Raw genomic sequence first — 16,448 nt, 5'->3', positions numbered from 1 at the left:
ATGTAAAATCTCCTTAGCTTTCATACCTGGCAATGGCAGCAAGAACATCTAATATATTTGGTAGGTTCTGTTCTATATGCTTTCATACATTACTCATTGAGTAATCACAATCCTATGAGGTAGACATTATTTTTATCTTGTTTTCAGCGATTAAAAAAAAACCAAACCTGAAGCTTAGCCAGGTTAGGTAATTGACCCAAAGTCATAGTAACTGTAGAAGCTAGGGCTAAGGGTTTTATACCCTGGAAGGAATACTAAAGTGCTCTTGCCTCTTACTGCTCCTTCTGTACTATTACTCCTCCATCCTGACTCACCAGCTATTCTTTCCTCTGCTGAAGCTCAAGTCATTTACTTATTCAACCTTCTCATCTTCCTTGTCACGGTTTCCCTTCTCCAAGAGGTTCATAACTAGCCCTCCAGTCTTTTCCCTGTCAATATTCTTGCTGAATAACTCCATAATCACTCTGGCCTTATTAACTGTCCAAACTGAAGGGTTCCAGCTCTATTCCATTCTAGTCACCAACGGCATAAGCCTTCCACTTCAACATTAGGCATGCTTCAGCTCCAGTATCTCAAACTTAAAAAAAAAAAAAAGATAAAAAATCTACTTTCTCCATATTTCCTATACCTCTGAAAATCTCTTCATTCTCATCAGTGCCTTTTACACATCTAGGAGTTCCTACTATTTCAAAAAGGCATTTGGAAAACGACTGGAATCCCTTATCACCATGATCTTCTACCATCTTTCCAGTCCTGGGCAACACACTGCATTTCTTTTCCTTGTCATCAGTGAGCTCAATATTCCGAGAGAAAGATACACAGTCACGTTTTCCACCACAGACCCATGTGAGCTGGCTTCTGCTGTACCTTTACAATCCTTCTCATCAGGTGAACTCCCTAATATATATGCAGTGGGTAGCTGTTCCCAAGACCTTTCCTACCATCAAACTCCAATTCCATCTCTTTTCTCAGCAGATCCCTGTCTTATCTTTTTTGAGAATACTGGGAACTTATGACAAACATTCTCTCCATTTTCTTTCCTTTCCCCTTAAGGTTTCTTAATATCCTCTTAGTGCTGCTTTCTCCTTTTTTTAAAAAAAGATTTGGCTGTGCTGGGTCTCACTGCTGTGTGGGGTGCCCTCTAGCTGCAGCGTGGGGGCTTCTCATTGCAGTGGCTTCTCTTGTTATGGAGCACAGGCTCTAGGGTGCGAGGGCTTCCGAGGTTGTGATGCCCAGGCTTCCCTAGTGGCTCAGCAGTAAAGAATCCGCCCGCAGTACAGGGGATGCACAAGATGCAGATTCAACCCCTGGGTCAGGAAGATCCCCCAGAGGGGGAAATGGCAACCCACTCCAGTATTTTTGCCTGAAAAAGCCCATGCACAGAAGAGGCTGGCTGGCTACAATGCCTGGGGTTGCGGACAGTCAGACACCACTGAAGCTACTGAGCAGCAGGAGCATGGGTTCAGTAGTTTTGGCTCCCGGGCTCCAGGGCACAGGGTCAATAGTTGTGACGCGTGGGCTTAGTTGTCCCAACACATGTGGGATCTTCCTGGACCAGGGCTAGAACCCATGTCTCCTGCACTGGCAGGTGGATTAAATACCACTGGGACACAAAGAAGGCCCTGTTCTCAGTTTGTTTTTGTAGGTCTTTCTTCTCCATTCCTCTCTGGTTTTCTCCTCCTGTGGTTTGGTGACCATCTTTAGTGTTGTGCTTGGATTGCTTTTTCTTTTTTTCTCTTGTGTGAGAGTGTGTGTGTGTGTGTCTATATCTACTGTAGTTTTAGAGTTTGCTGTTCCCATGAAGTTTTGATACAGTTCTGTATCAAAACTATATACGTAAAAGGTTGTTTTAAGTTTCTGGTATCTTCCCTGCTTCAAGAAGTTTCTTTAGCACTTGTTGCTGGGAAGGCAAGTGTAATCTTGGTCCTCACATAAGCTTCCTTTTGACAACAGGGAAGAAAGACATTGGATGACATCAGACAAAAGAAGAGCACAATCATACCTCTCAACCCTCTTAGTTTTCTAAAGGTATTCTAAGAGGTCAGTTACTCTAATTGCTTAAAAAAAATTTTTTTAAAGCCTTTTAGAAATGCAAAGGTAATTTCATTTTTAAAGAATCATTTCTCATCCTTTGCCTAAGTATGTGGGAGGTAAAACAGCTCCATAAAACTGATTCTTTCTCTCTTCAAAAGTATACATCTCTCTATTCTAAAGCTGAATTTGCTTTCTAATATTTACCTCCTCTAAGTGTTTTACAGATTCCAGCTCATACAGACGAACTTCCAAGTGCTGTAGATTTTAATCCTAAATATATGTGGAATCCACTCTATTGCAATCCTATTAGGTTGGTGCAAAAGTAATTGTGGTTCTACACTGTGGAAATTTGCCATTTGATATTGGGATACATTCTTAAATATGGTTATGCTCTACATCGTTTAAAGTGCATTTCCTGCTTTATGTTCTTTTAATAGTGACTTATTACTTACTGTTTATTTTATATTTATTTTAGACTATAGAAATGATTGATGTTAGACAAACAGCAAATTCAAAAAAATTTTTTATTTGAGTTCAAAATGGGTCATAAAGCCGTGGATACAACTTGCAACATCAGCAACACATTTGGCCCAGGAACTGCTGATGAACGTACAGTGCAGTGGTGGTTCAAGAAGTTTTGCAAAGGAGACGAGAGCCTTGAAGATGGAAGTGCAGTGGTTGGCTGCTGAAAGTTGATACCAACCAACTGAAAGCAATCACAGAAGCTGATCCTCTTACAATGACACAAGAAGTTGTCCTAGAACTCAACATCGACCATTCAAGGTCATTGAGCATTTGAAGTATTTTGGAAAGATGACAAAGCTTGATAAGTGGGTGCCTCATGAGCTGACCAAAAAACAACAAAAAAAACGTCATTTTTGAAGTGTTGTCTTCTCTTATTGTACTCAACAAAACAAACCATTTCTTGGACTGTGACATGTGACGAAAAGTGGATTTTATACGACAACTGGCGATGACCAACTCAGTGGTTGAACTGAGAAGAAGCGCCAAAGTACTTCTCAAAGCCAAACTTGCATGAAAAAAAGGTCACGGTCACTGTTTGGGGGTCTGAGGCCCGTCTGATCCTGGTGCAACTGTTACATCTGAGAAGTATGTTCAGCAAATTGAGAGATGCACTGAAAACTGCAATGCCTGCCTCTGGCATCGGTCAACAGAACAGGGCCAATTCTTCTCCATGACAACGTCCAACTGCTCATCACAAAACCGATGCTGTAAAAGTTGAACGAACTGGACTATGACATTTTGCCTCATGGGCCATATTCACCTAACCTCTCGCCAACTGACTACCCTTCAAGTACCTCAACAATTTTTTGCAGGCAAAATGCTTCCACAACCAGCTGAGGCAGAAAATGCTTTCCAAGAGTTCATCGAATCCCAAAGTACAGATCTTTACCCTACAGGAATAAAAAAACTTATTTCTCATTGGCAAAAATGTGTTGATTGTAACAGTTCCTATTTTGATTAATAAAGGTATGTTTGATCCTAGTTATAATGATTGAAAATTCATGGTTTGAAACTGCAGTTACTTTTGTACCAACCTAATAATATAAACCAAAGGTTCGCAAAGAATGGTCTCAGGACCAGCAGCATTAACTTGGGGATTTGTTAAAAGTGCAATTTATTAGGCCCTATTCTAGTAATCTGGTGATTCTGAAGTTTGAGTTAGCTTTAACCTAAATTGCTTGAAGCTTTCTCCACACCCAGTCTACTTACCCTACTTAACCCATAGTCTATGCATCTAGACTCCATCAATGATTTTCCATTTACTGGAGTAGTGATTTTCTGAAGACAGGTTTGTTGACCCATTACAAAAGATAGTGAAGTCAATCCAGTGGGTCAAGATTAGAATTTAATTTTAAATATGAGAAATAATTTTAAATAAGTGAAATTAGAAAACACAACATATCAAAATGCATCATATACAGAAGAGATAGGTATTATTTTGTTTAACTTTGCTTATGTGTGTGTGCGTGCATTTCCCATTACAGGTCATAATTTGAAATGTTTGAAAAACACTTGCCTATAGCTGTGCTTCTCAAAATTTATCCACAGGCTGTTTCCTGAGACTCTGCATTTGTAATAAACTCCCAGGTGATGGGCAGATGGTCCTTGGACCTCAATTTTACTACCAAGAGCTATTCAACTGAGAAATCTTAGAATACTGCTAAACTTGTTACTTCAGTTTCGTTAATTCATGGTACTGTAAGTTGTATTAAACTTGACATATGATAGATTTGAAACATGCTAGAAAATTTTGTTAACTGAATGATCAGTGTTAAGATTGTGGTATTCTAGTTAACCGATGGGGGAGTCATACGGTTTTTTGCTTTGACTATGGCTGTTATCAGTATTTAAAAATGAGTTTCCCATTTCCTGCCTTAGAAAAGGAGTAAACTGAGTTAAAATAAGCCTTCTTGGATGATTAATAATTTTGCATGACATTAAGATAATCTAACATTTAGGATAATGTAAGAGTTACTGGAGTGCTAACTATAGGATAATATAAATGCAGATGTGTAAGATACAGAGAAAGAATGGGTTCAATTTAGTAAGCACTGATCTCAGATTATACTCTGGATAATTTAATTCTTCCCCCAAATCTTGAAATGAATTACAATTTGGGGGGAGGGATCCTCTTTTTTCATTAAAGGAAAAAAAAAAAAGATTATCTAGTTCCAATTAATAAAGTCAAACCAAAAACGTCAGTTATGTTATAATTCATTCCTAATATTCTGCATTTGCTATAAGCTCCTAGGTGACAGAGCTTCATTCACAGAGCAACTAGCTTACTAGATGCTTCCTCTGTGCCAGCTACAGGCGAACATGGTGCTAAAAGAGATGAGAAAACAAGGACTTTTCCTTAGAGGTACTCCGTCTAAAGGATCCTGCATATTTCAATGTCTCTGTAACTGACTGGATGAGAGTTTCTAGTTTCCAACTGATCTCCTAAGTGAAAAGTGAAAGTGTTAGTTGCTCAGTCATGTCCAACTCTTTGTGACCACATGGCAGTAGCCCGCCAGGCTCCTCTGTCCATGGAATTCTCCAGGCAAGAATACTGGAGTGGGTAGCCATTCCCTTCTCCAGGGGATCTCCCTGACTCAGGGATCAAACTCGTCTCCTGCACTGCAGGCAGATTCTTTACCATCTGAGCCACCAGGGAAGCTTTAAACTAATAGTCAATAATTACTCACATGAAATCTAGGTCATTTAATGATACTTCTATTAGTTACCAAAAATGAATATATACTAAAGAAAGGACATATTCTTAGTCTGATTACCTAGCACCAGATATAGTTGGAGCAAGTTTTACAACATGGAAAAATAACCATGTGAGGAAAATATGGAAGCCCTTAAAGAACAAATGGGAATACAGGCCAATAAATAATTTAGCTTCATTTTATAGAGACTCCAAAGTTAATTATAAATGAGCACTTAAGTACATCAAAGAGATAAAGCAAGCTCAAGAACAGGTGGAACCATTTAATGGTTAACGCCTAACAAGTACACTTAAGGACACAAAGGGAACAGAATGGTGAGACAGTGTTTCTTAAGAAAAGGGATCTAGAATTTAAATTTTGCAACACACTCTTAGAAGGGGAACTGGAGACAAAGAATGTAGCCCTAGATAAACAGAGAGCAGGCTGGCCTTTTCCTCTTGTATAAGCTCCGTCTTTTCTTCGGTCTTCTCTATTTCTCTCAGGATCTGTCTTATGATGAAGGCAAAGAATAAGAGGGGCCCTGTGGTGAGGGTGACTGCATTCCCTGAGGTGTGGTGAAGGAGGGAAGAGGGCTGTTGCTGTGGTTAGTCGCTGACTCTTCTGCGACCCCATGGACTGTAGCCCACCAGGCTCCTCTGTCCATGGGATTTCCCAGGCAAGAATACTGGAGTGGGTTGCCATTTTCTTCTCCAGGGGATCTCCTCGACGCAGGGAATGAACCCACATCTCCTGCACTGGCAGGCAGCTTCTTTACCACTGAGCCACCATGGAAGCCCAAACAATAGTGAGATACCCTGGGTGCTCAGTTGCTAAGTCATGTCCCAACTCTTTGTGACCCCATGCACTACAGCCCACCAGGCTCCTCTATCCATGGAATTTCCCAGGTAAGAATACTGTCTTATATTTTTGCCTTGTTTGCCTGGCATTTTCTCTTCCCTTCTTTTACATACCTCTTCCTTATCTGGCCAGAACATAAACTTGAATCATTCTTTGGAATATGTCTTATATATAGTTGCAATGTTTTATATCTTGCAAAAGATCTTTATAATAATTTTTTTGTATTTTGATAAAGTCAAGTTCTCTGCTATAAATTTTAAAGACAATTGAGCTGAGGTTTTTAGACATCTACTTTTCTCTTTGTTGATATTTATCTCCTACCATCTCTTTTAAAAACACTTGAGTGGCCTTCCAGTAATTTCTTTTCTCTCTGAGGTGATGGTTCACATACAAAAGGCTCCTTTATCTTGGCTCAGGTCTAATAAATTCTCTCATACTGAGGTGTATGTCCTTTTGTTCTATCATTTTACCCTTAATAGAAAAGACTAATTTCAGTTTTTATGTAAAACCATACATAAACTCTACTAATTCAGCATGCAACTTTCTCTTTAGGATAAAGAACCCCAGCTCCTCATTTATCTTTTAGGAGATAATATAGTATATGGGTTAAAAGTAGAGGTTCCAAATTTGCAGACCAAGTCCTCTGCCATCTACTAGTTATATGACCTTGGGCAAGCTGTTTGACCTCACTAAGCTTCCTTAGCTGCAAAATACGCATAACAATTATACCCACCTCATAGGGTTGCTATAATACTAAATAAGTTTAAAGTTCTCAGTATACTGCTTGGCATAGAATGCTCAAAACCTTTAAATTATTCTCATTTTTCAATGATTTATCTTTAACCAAAGCCTTTTGAAGAATGACTCTCTTCTTAACCCTACGTTTTTCAGGTCCCTCTTCACCATGAAGCCTAGTTCCCAGTATTTTGAAGAGAATGCTGTTATGTGTCAAAATATTACACTGCATAGTCTCCAACTACATGCTACACTTTAATCTTAACAACCCATTCTCAAGTTTTCCTTAACACATCACTCAAGTTGACTTCATGTTTTCAGAATGTCTTTTTCCTAGGAGCAATAAGAAATAACCTGCTTCTAAACTTAGGTAGATTATTATTGTCTTTATCTCACAGATTAATAGGGCCTAGGAGACAGTAAAGAGGCAAAACAATCAGTGAGAAGGATTAAAATGGGGTATTACCATCCATGATGCTATTATTTATATTCTAGATCAGCCAACCTTTCCAGGTGTTCTTAAATTTCTTAACTTGTTAATTTGTTAAATATATATTAAACACTGTGCTAGAATATAAATGGTTAAAAAAAGATGTAGTTTGAGCCCTTGAGGAACTTCCAGAAAATAATAAAATCAATGGTTACCATGTAGTCAATGCCCTCTTAGAGACATTAGCAGGGTGAAGTGGGAGCAGGGTGGATAGATAACCAAATCAGACTGCATTCCAAATTTCCTCTAAATAATGAGTTTAAAAAGGTCTTTGAATCTAAAAGGACACAATTTCTACCTTCCTCTTTTGTCTCCAATTTTGGAGTAAAGGAAGACTCACTTTAGTGTTTAATCAACAAAAGGAAGTAATAAAGTATAACAAAAGAACAACAAAAAAATGTGAGTTTTAAGTCCCTTTCCCACACACCAATCCCTCACATTCTCGACTTAATTTGCCTTCTCCATTGCGTGAGGTACTATCTTCCATGCTCTATGGCAGGGTTGGAAAAGATAACGGATCAAGGCCCCTCTTACCAAACTCTGCAATCTGGATACAGTAAGTCCCCTACATACGAACATTTAAAGATGCAAGTGTGTGTTCGAATGTCCAGTCATGAAAGGCCTGATGAAACTGCAGCTTGCCCTCCCTCTCCTGTAGCTGAGCACCCTCCAGCTCTCTCATCTCCCACCTCTTCTCCCTCCTCCAATAACTCTGCTTGCCTGTTCACTCACTGTCAGCCCCTGTATGCCAGCTGTTGTACTCCTCTACTTTTCAAGGTACTGGACTGTAAGATTTAAAATGTTTCATTTTCTGTTTTCAATGCATTATTTGCGTGAAAAATATTATAGACCTATTATAGAACTATAGTACTATGTAGCCAATTGTGTTAGCTGGGTACTGAGACTCACTTTGTTGGACTTACGAACAAATCAGCCTTAAGAACTTGCTCTCAGACTGGAATGCATTCGTCTGTGAGGGAATTACTGTATTTCCAGATCCAAAAAGGCAGGCAGGAATCTTCCCAAGGAAGGGGTTGGGGTTAGGCACTAGTGACTAAGGAGCCAGGGACAGTGAAGGAGGCGGAAACCAGTTCTCACCGAGAGGATCTTATCACCCTCCTGGAGCCGCCCATCCAGGGCCGCAGCCCCGTTCTCTTTGATGCGGCTGACGAAGATGCCACTGTCATTGGAGACATACTGCTGATCTGTCCCACCGACGATGTTGAAGCCCAGCCCTAAGAAAATCATGGAGGAGTTGTAAAGGAGATAGGGGTGAAGAGGCAGAAAGAGGTTAAAGAAGATAAGGAGGAAGAGAAAGGGAAGGCCTTGTGGCAGGGGTAGGGGTTACGGAGTGGTGGGGGGGGAGGTAAGCGGGGTGGGGAAGTCCAGACTGATGTAGCTGGTGGCTAGTAGTGGGCAAGATCAGTGATTAGTATCACTAACAGAGGTCAAGGGTACCCAGAGTTACTCAATCAGACCAGCCAGGGCTAAAAATACAAACACAGTGATCAACATGGTTAGTTGAATACAAAAAGAAAAAAAAATTTTTTTCAAAGTCATTAGCACTGTGATGGCTCAGAGTAAGTGATTAATAAATATCACCTGTCATTATAATGACATGAAAGGCTCTGAGAAGCCTTGCAGGAAAGCACCCTGCTTAACTTTAGCTCAGCCTCTCCCCAGCCTAGCTGCCTGCAGAGCCACCGTGGAGCTCACAAGATGCATCATTGCACAGAATGTATTTGTCTTCATCAGTTTACACTGCTTCCTGAAAGCCGTGACAGCCTCAGCCCGCTGACCCCCACCCCTGAGAGCAAAATCACGGCAGGAACCGAGGCCTCTTGGCTCTGAGCTCTTTCTTGCCTTTATGATAATCTCTCTACCCCCAAAACACTTCTCCCAACCAATAAACAAAAGAATTAGGAGCCATTCTCCCAGGCTCCCAAGACTAAGTATTTCACATTTGGATTCTTCAGCACTTAGTGGTCAGCTTTCTAGACCATAGGCAATTAAGGCAATTCTAAGATGTGCTGCTCATATTTGATTTAGATTCTGTTGGTAGCTTTTGGAGGATCTAAAATATTGACTTTCCTGCTTAGAAGAAGCAACGCGTTTAACTAGTTGGCAAATGAACTGTTCCTTATTGAGAGGGAGATTCTTAAACAAACCTTCCCCTGTATATTTCTCCCAGCCTTCAGAAGAGTTTGTGTATGGTGGTGCTTTGGAAAAAATGGCCTTGGGAGCTCATTTATTTTTTTCTGTTTTGAATTGAGGTGGTGGCAGAAAAAGGTAACTGATGACAGTTCATGACAGGACTAAACCAACAAATTCATTCTTCTTTCCTTTTATGCCTCAAGTGCAAACAACTACATCCTTGGGTATAGTGACTATCACTGTGTGTTAGTCTTTATTCACTGTGTGTGTGTGTTAAGTTGCTTCAGTCGTGTCTGACTCTTCACGACCCTACGGACTGTAGCCCACCAGGCTCCTCTGTCCATGGGATTCTCCAGGCAAGAACACTGGAGTGGGTTGCCATGCCCTCCTCCAGAGGATTGTCCCAGAACCTGTGTCTTATTTACTATAGATAACTAATAACCTATTGATTAGCAACTACCCATTTCCTGCTCTTCCTAGCCCCTGGCAACCACCATTCTATTCTTCACGTCAGTGAGGGATTATTTTAAACAAGTATAAAGTTTCAGTTTTGCAAGATGGAAGTTCTGGAAATCTGATGTACAACACTGTGCCTACAGATAACAATAGCCTTATTAGATATTTAAGAAACTGTGGGTAGTAGACCTCATTTAAGTGTGCTTACCAAAATAAAATAAAATTGAATTTAAAAAAAGAAAAAGAAAATGACTACCAAGGTACTATTTCCAAAGATCAAACAATAAGTTGTAGGAAGGGCTTCATTTACAAAACTACTTATATGGTTTCTATCTATGCAATAGAGAAAAGCCTCTTTTTATCTATGCAATAAAAAGAAAAGAAAGAAAAGAGGGCCTTCTTTACATCCGGTGCTGTAAAATTCAAAGACACAGTGCAAAGAGAAAAGAGATAGCAAACACATATATCAGGAAACACATAAAACAGATATGAAAAACATTTATCTGGCAGCACAACTGGAAAAATACAGCCATAATCACTAGCCTACTACTGGTTTCAACAGAACACAGATACTTAGAGGGATGAGATGAAAGCCTAAGTGAACCTCATCGTATTAACAACATACGCACTAGCGAATCAATCTATGACTTAAGGAAACACATGGCCAAACAAAGCAGCAGCAGGAAATGTCTAATTGAAATAGCCTACCTCCTGTACAGAGTATCTGCAGCTAGAGAATGGAAAGGATACATAATACAAAAAACTTCCACTGGAAGATGACTACTTCAACTTCTTTAAAGGATAGATTATAAAACTTTTAAGTTATTAAATGGTTTCTCTCAGAAAAACCCTAATTTTTATCATAGTGGGTAGACGGTACTGGAAAGGGGATGAGAGGCAATTCAGATCAGATGGAAAGGTAGGTGGAGCTTGATTATAAAAGGCTTTGAAATACCTTTAAGACCGTGACAGGTTTCAGCAAGGTGCGCTGAGGCCAATCAGCCTGTCTCAGTACTGGGAGAAACAATTTGGAGAAAATTTTTCAGTGAAATCCAATATCCTCACCAAACAATAGAGCTGCCTCTGGGAATCTTGGAATAGGAAGTATATGTTATGTTGCTGAATGCAACATAGTAATTAGAAAGAAAAAGAACTCTGCTACTGGGTATTTAAAACTACAGAATAGTGATTAAAAAAGAGTGGAAAAAATCTTCCCCAAATTTTCTATATACAAACAAGTATAGTCTACTCCTTCCCCCACAATATATAATCATATTTATAATGCCACGCTTATTGCTACATCAATTGTAAATGAACCACACCACTTAATATGAGAACTTCTAGACTAACAAGGTCTCTTTCTTCAGCTACAACATTTACAAACTGAACTTACCTTTAACTTGAAGCGTTGCTGCAATAAACAGGAGTCTGAAGCACTGAGGAGTAATATTACCAATTCAAGCCTGGGCCCTATGGATACCTACATAATCCTCAATCAACTTATTCATTATTGATCATTTACTACATGTTTGGCATTGCATTGGAGAAGGCGATGGCACCCTACTCCAGTACTCTTGCCTGGAAAATCCCATGGACGGAAGAGCCTGGTAGGCTGCAGTCCAGGGGGTCACTTTCACTTTTCACTTTCATGCATTGGAAAAGGAAATGGCAACCCACTCCAGTGTTCTTGCCTGGAGAATCCCAGGGACGGCAGAGCCTGGTGGGCTGCCGTCTATGGGGTCGTACAGAATCGGACACGACTGAAACGACTTAGTAGCAGTAGCAGCAGCAGGCATTGCATTATATCCCGAGGAAGACATAAAGCTAAACTGGACAGTCTCTGCTTGAACAACAAGTAGAAACATATCCATTTTCCTGTCCCTCTTAGAGTCTGCAAAAGTAAATTAAAGTCAGATGACCTGGCCACAAATTCAACTCCATAACTTACCCAATATGTGGACTAAAACAAGTTAGTGTACCTTTGATCCTCAGCTGCTGCTTCTGTAACCTAAGGATTATAAATTCTGTCCTATCTAACTCAGAAAGTAGGGTCCAATAACATAAAGTCTGAAAAAATCCTTTATAAACGTGGAGTAGCTCCTTTAATAGTAGTTGCCAATAAAACAGTAGTGCCTGCTACACCCCCGAACTAGACAGTCTGACGGAGAAAGGATGAATGAACATAAAGTACAAATGTGAAAAATCCTGAAATAAAGGAAGACAGATTAAAATGTCCATCCATCTATTCATAGGGTAAGATTAGACTGTGGAACTCAAAAACTTTCATCCTTATGGAAATTAAGGCTATTACCTGTGACCCAGACTTTCCCTAATTGAGTAACTTCTAGCAATGGCAGTATTGAAAATATTCAATAATCAGGCCAATGCATGCACCAACCAGATGTCAGCTGGAAACAATCAGAATGGGAAGGTCTACAATGGCAACCCACTCCAGTACTCTTGCCTGGAAAATCCCATGGACAGAGGAGCCTGGTAGGCTGCAGTCCATGGGGTCGCTGGGAGTCGGACACGACTGAGTGACTTCACTTTCACTTTTCACTTTCATGGATTGGAGAAGGAAATGGCAACCCACTCCAGTGTTCTTGCCTGGAGAATCCCAGGGATGGGGGAGCTTGGTGGGCTGCCATCTACGGGGTCGCACAGAGTTGGACACGACTGAAGCGACTTAGCAGCAGCAGCAGCAGCAGCACCCTAGCATACAACCGATGATTATTGGCTCCGTATAGGGAAAATCTTCCATAAAGTGGACCACATATCTTGGTTTGCCAGGGAATCTTGATAAACACATACTGTCCCCAGTGCAATTAAAATAGTCCCTTTCAATTTCAAAAGCATCTCAGTTTGGACCAATGTGATCATTTTGTCAAGGGCAATGTTAGAATATATTAATTGCTGCATGTTTTGTGGTAGTGAGGAATTGACGGCAATTTAGCTGTTCATCCTTTGGGGAATAGGTAACTAAGGAAAAATTAAAACATAGATGCACTGAATAATCATACACAAAGTAACAGTTTTAAAATATAATGTTGATATTAATAGTATGTGTTTATGCATGCTCAGTCATGTCCAACTCTCTTGCAACCCCATGGACTGCAGCCTGCCAGGCTCCTCCATCCATGGGATTTCCCAGGCAAGAGTACTGGAGTGGGTTGCCATTTCCCTCTCCAATAGTATAAAATCGTCTTAAAAACATGTCTACGTGGAACAGTGTTACCTATTTACAAAAATGTATACATATTTAAGACACATTATCTGTGAGGGAGGGATAGAAGATAAAGCTTAGGAATGAAAACCAAAGGGGACTTTGAACCTACTGATGAGAACAATTTATTATGGAGCTGAAGTTGCTGTTGTTCAGTTGCTTAGTCATGTCTGACTCTTTGCAAACCCAGGGAAGCACGCCAGGCTTCCCTGTCCATCACCATCTCCTCGAGCTTACTCAAATTCATGTCCATTGAGTCGGTGATGCCATCCAATCATCATGTTCTCTGTCATCTCCTCCTCCTCCTGCCTTCGACCTTTCCGGGATCAGGGTCTTTTCTAATGACTTGTCTCTTCACATCAGGTGGCCAAAATATTGGAGCTTCAGCTTCAGCATCAGTCCTTCCAATGAATATTCAGGACTGATTTCCTTTAGGATTGACTGGCTTCATCTCTCTGCAGTCCAAGGGACTCTCCAGAATCTTCTCCAACACCACACTTCAAAAGCATCAATTCTTTGGTGCTCAGCCTTATTCATGGTCCAACTCTCATATCCATACATGACTAATGGAAAAACCACAGCTTTGACTATACAGACTTTCGTTGGCAAATGTCTCTGGGTTTTAATCTGCTCTCTAGGTTTGTCAAGCTTTTCTTCCAAGGAGCAAGCATCTTTTAATTTCATGGCTATAGTTACCATCTGCAGTGATTTGGGAGCCCAAGAAAATAAAAATAAAATAAAATTAATAAAAACAACAGATAGATTATTTCCCCATCTATTTTGCCATGAAGTGATGGGACCAGATGCCATGAGCTTAGTTTTTTGAATGTTGAGCTTTAGGCCAGCTTTTTCACTTTCCTCTTTCAATTTAGAGGATCCTCAGTTCCTCTTCGCTTTCTGCCATAACGGTGGGGTCATTTGTGTATCTGAGTTTACTGAAATTTCTTCCTGCAATCTTAATTCCAGCTTGTGCTTCATCCAGCCCAGCATTTCGCATGATGTACTCTGCATATAAGTTAAATAAGCAGGGTGACAATATATATAGCCCTGACATACTCCATTCCCAATTTGGAACCAGTCTGTTGTTCCATGTCTGGTTCTAACTGTTGCTTCTTGACCTGCATACAGATTTCTCAGGAGGCAGGTAAGGTGGGCCTGGTATTCCCATGTCTTGAAGAATTTCCCAGTTTGTTGTGACCCACACAGTCAAAGGCTTTGGCGTAGTCATTGAAGCAGAAATAGATGTTTGTCTGGAATTCCATTGCTTTTTCTATGATCCAACGGATGTTGACAATTTGATCTCTGGTTCCTCTGCCTTTTTTAAATCCAGCTTGAACATCTGGAAGTTCTCGGTTCATGTACTGTTGAAGCCTGGCTTGGAGAATTTTGAGCATTACTTTGCTAGCATGTGAGATGAGTGTAATTGTGCAGTAGTTTGAGCATTTTTTGGCATTGCTTTTCTTTAGGATTGGAATAAAAATTGACCTTTTTGAGTCCTGTTGCCACTGCTGAGTTTTCCAAATTTACTGGCATGTTGAGTACAGCACTTTCACAGGATCATCTTTTAGGATTTGAAATAGCTCAACTGGAATTCCATGACCTCCATTAGCTTTGTTTGTAATGGCCTTTGTTTGTTGGCCTTCCTAAGGCCAACTTGACTTTGCACTCCAGGATGTCTGGCTCTAGGTGAGTGATCACACCATCATGGTTATCTGGGTTTTTAAGATCTTTTTTTGTATAGTTCTGTGTATTCGTGCCACCTCTTCTTAGTATCTTCTGCTTCTGTTAGGTCCATATCATTTCTGTCCTTTATTGTGCCCATCTCTGCATGAAATGTTCCCTTGGTATCTCTAATTTTCTTGAAAAGATCTCTAGTCTTTCCCATGGAGCTGAAGGGTATTAATTAAATCAGTACTTGGCATCTACTATCCAAAAGCAGTTGAGGGGAGACAGAGAAAGAAAAAGACAGGGACTCAACAGACTTTTTAAAAAGTGAATAAATGAAGACATACTCCATAGTGAACCCTGGTTATAAGGCGCCAATAAATTTTTTAAATGTCATCAAGATTAAAATGGATTTCTTTGTCTCTAATTTGGAGGAGAAGCTTAAGCACAAAAATGTACAGATGGCATAAGAATGACACCATCATATGACTGGGAGAAAAAGAAAGTGTGTCTAGTTTAAGAGCTTTGTAAAATGAAGCAAGAAATGCCTTCTTGGTGCCTCTTCCTGTCTCCAGGTTTGGATCTTGAGCTTGTTTACAAATAAGACCAGCAACTAATAGTTATTGTTTACCAGGTATAATGCCATGCACCCTACATACATTATCCCATTTAATCTCCCCAATAAACACATGAAGAGGTTATCACACTTTATAGATGAACTTAAAAGGGTAAGGCATGAAGAGATTAAGTAACTTTTTAAAAGGTAACACAGCTAATTCTTTGTAAAGCTCAGACACTAAGTTCGGATGTTTGATTGCTAAGTATAAGTTTTAAACCATTTTGCTATGCTGTATCTTTGTAGAAAATACGAACAACTGCATTAGAAAAAAAGTTTGCATAAATCAACTTGTTTTGGGGGCTGGCTTGAATAAGCTATGTTGGGATAATGACTGTAGAACAGTCCTCAAGTATAATATATTCCAAAGGAAGAATTGGTTATTCTTGAGTTGTTACCTCAGTCAGGATCCCTATTGTTTACTATCATGACAGAGAAGGGAAACTCTTTCATTTCATTCAGATTCTTCTCTTTAAAATCTAAACATTATAAAGTAAAAGAGCAGTGTTTCACAATCTGTTATTCTGGAAAAAAATAATTCATTAAAATGAAACAAAATAGTCCATTAACACCAATGATGGTAGCCACAGGTTGAGTTATGAACACCAGATGAACAAATACTCTACCTTCCCCCTATCTACCTGAAGGTTTTTCTATCCCAAGATAATCTCAATAATTTTCCCTAGATACCAGTCAAGCTCTATTGGTCACACAACCCACTATTCATTTAATCATTTCATGGCAAAATATATGTAGCATAAAATCAAGCTCTAAAGGACAAACAACTTACTGTTTGTTTAAAGGTAAAATATATGCAACACAATATTTAACACTTTAACCATTTTAAAGAGTACGATTCAGTGACATTAAGTACATTCACAATGTTGTGCAACCGTCACCATTGTCCATATCTGCAACTTTTTCATCATATCAAAGAGAAGTCTCCATCCATTAAATGTCTCACTCTTCCCTTTACCTGGTAACCTCTATTATACATTC

The 16,448-nt window shown here is 39.7% G+C and overlaps 1 protein-coding gene across 1 annotated transcript in view; it reads right to left on the bottom strand.

Annotated features, from left to right (window-relative positions):
* LOC120852760 (synaptojanin 2 binding protein) overlaps window positions 1-16,448 on the bottom strand; it is a 40,032-nt gene that overhangs the window by 5,822 nt on the left and 17,762 nt on the right. Inside the window, exon 2 of the mRNA XM_040226176.1 lies at window positions 8,434-8,570. Coding sequence (XP_040082110.1) covers window positions 8,434-8,570 — 137 coding nt within the window. The remainder of the gene's footprint in view (window positions 1-8,433; window positions 8,571-16,448) is intronic.

This window comes from Oryx dammah, unplaced genomic scaffold (genome assembly GCF_014754425.2).
Source record: "Oryx dammah isolate SB20612 unplaced genomic scaffold, SCBI_Odam_1.1 HiC_scaffold_26, whole genome shotgun sequence".
Lineage (NCBI taxonomy): Eukaryota > Metazoa > Chordata > Mammalia > Artiodactyla > Bovidae > Oryx > Oryx dammah.
This window is presented reverse-complemented; position numbering and strand designations above follow the sequence as displayed.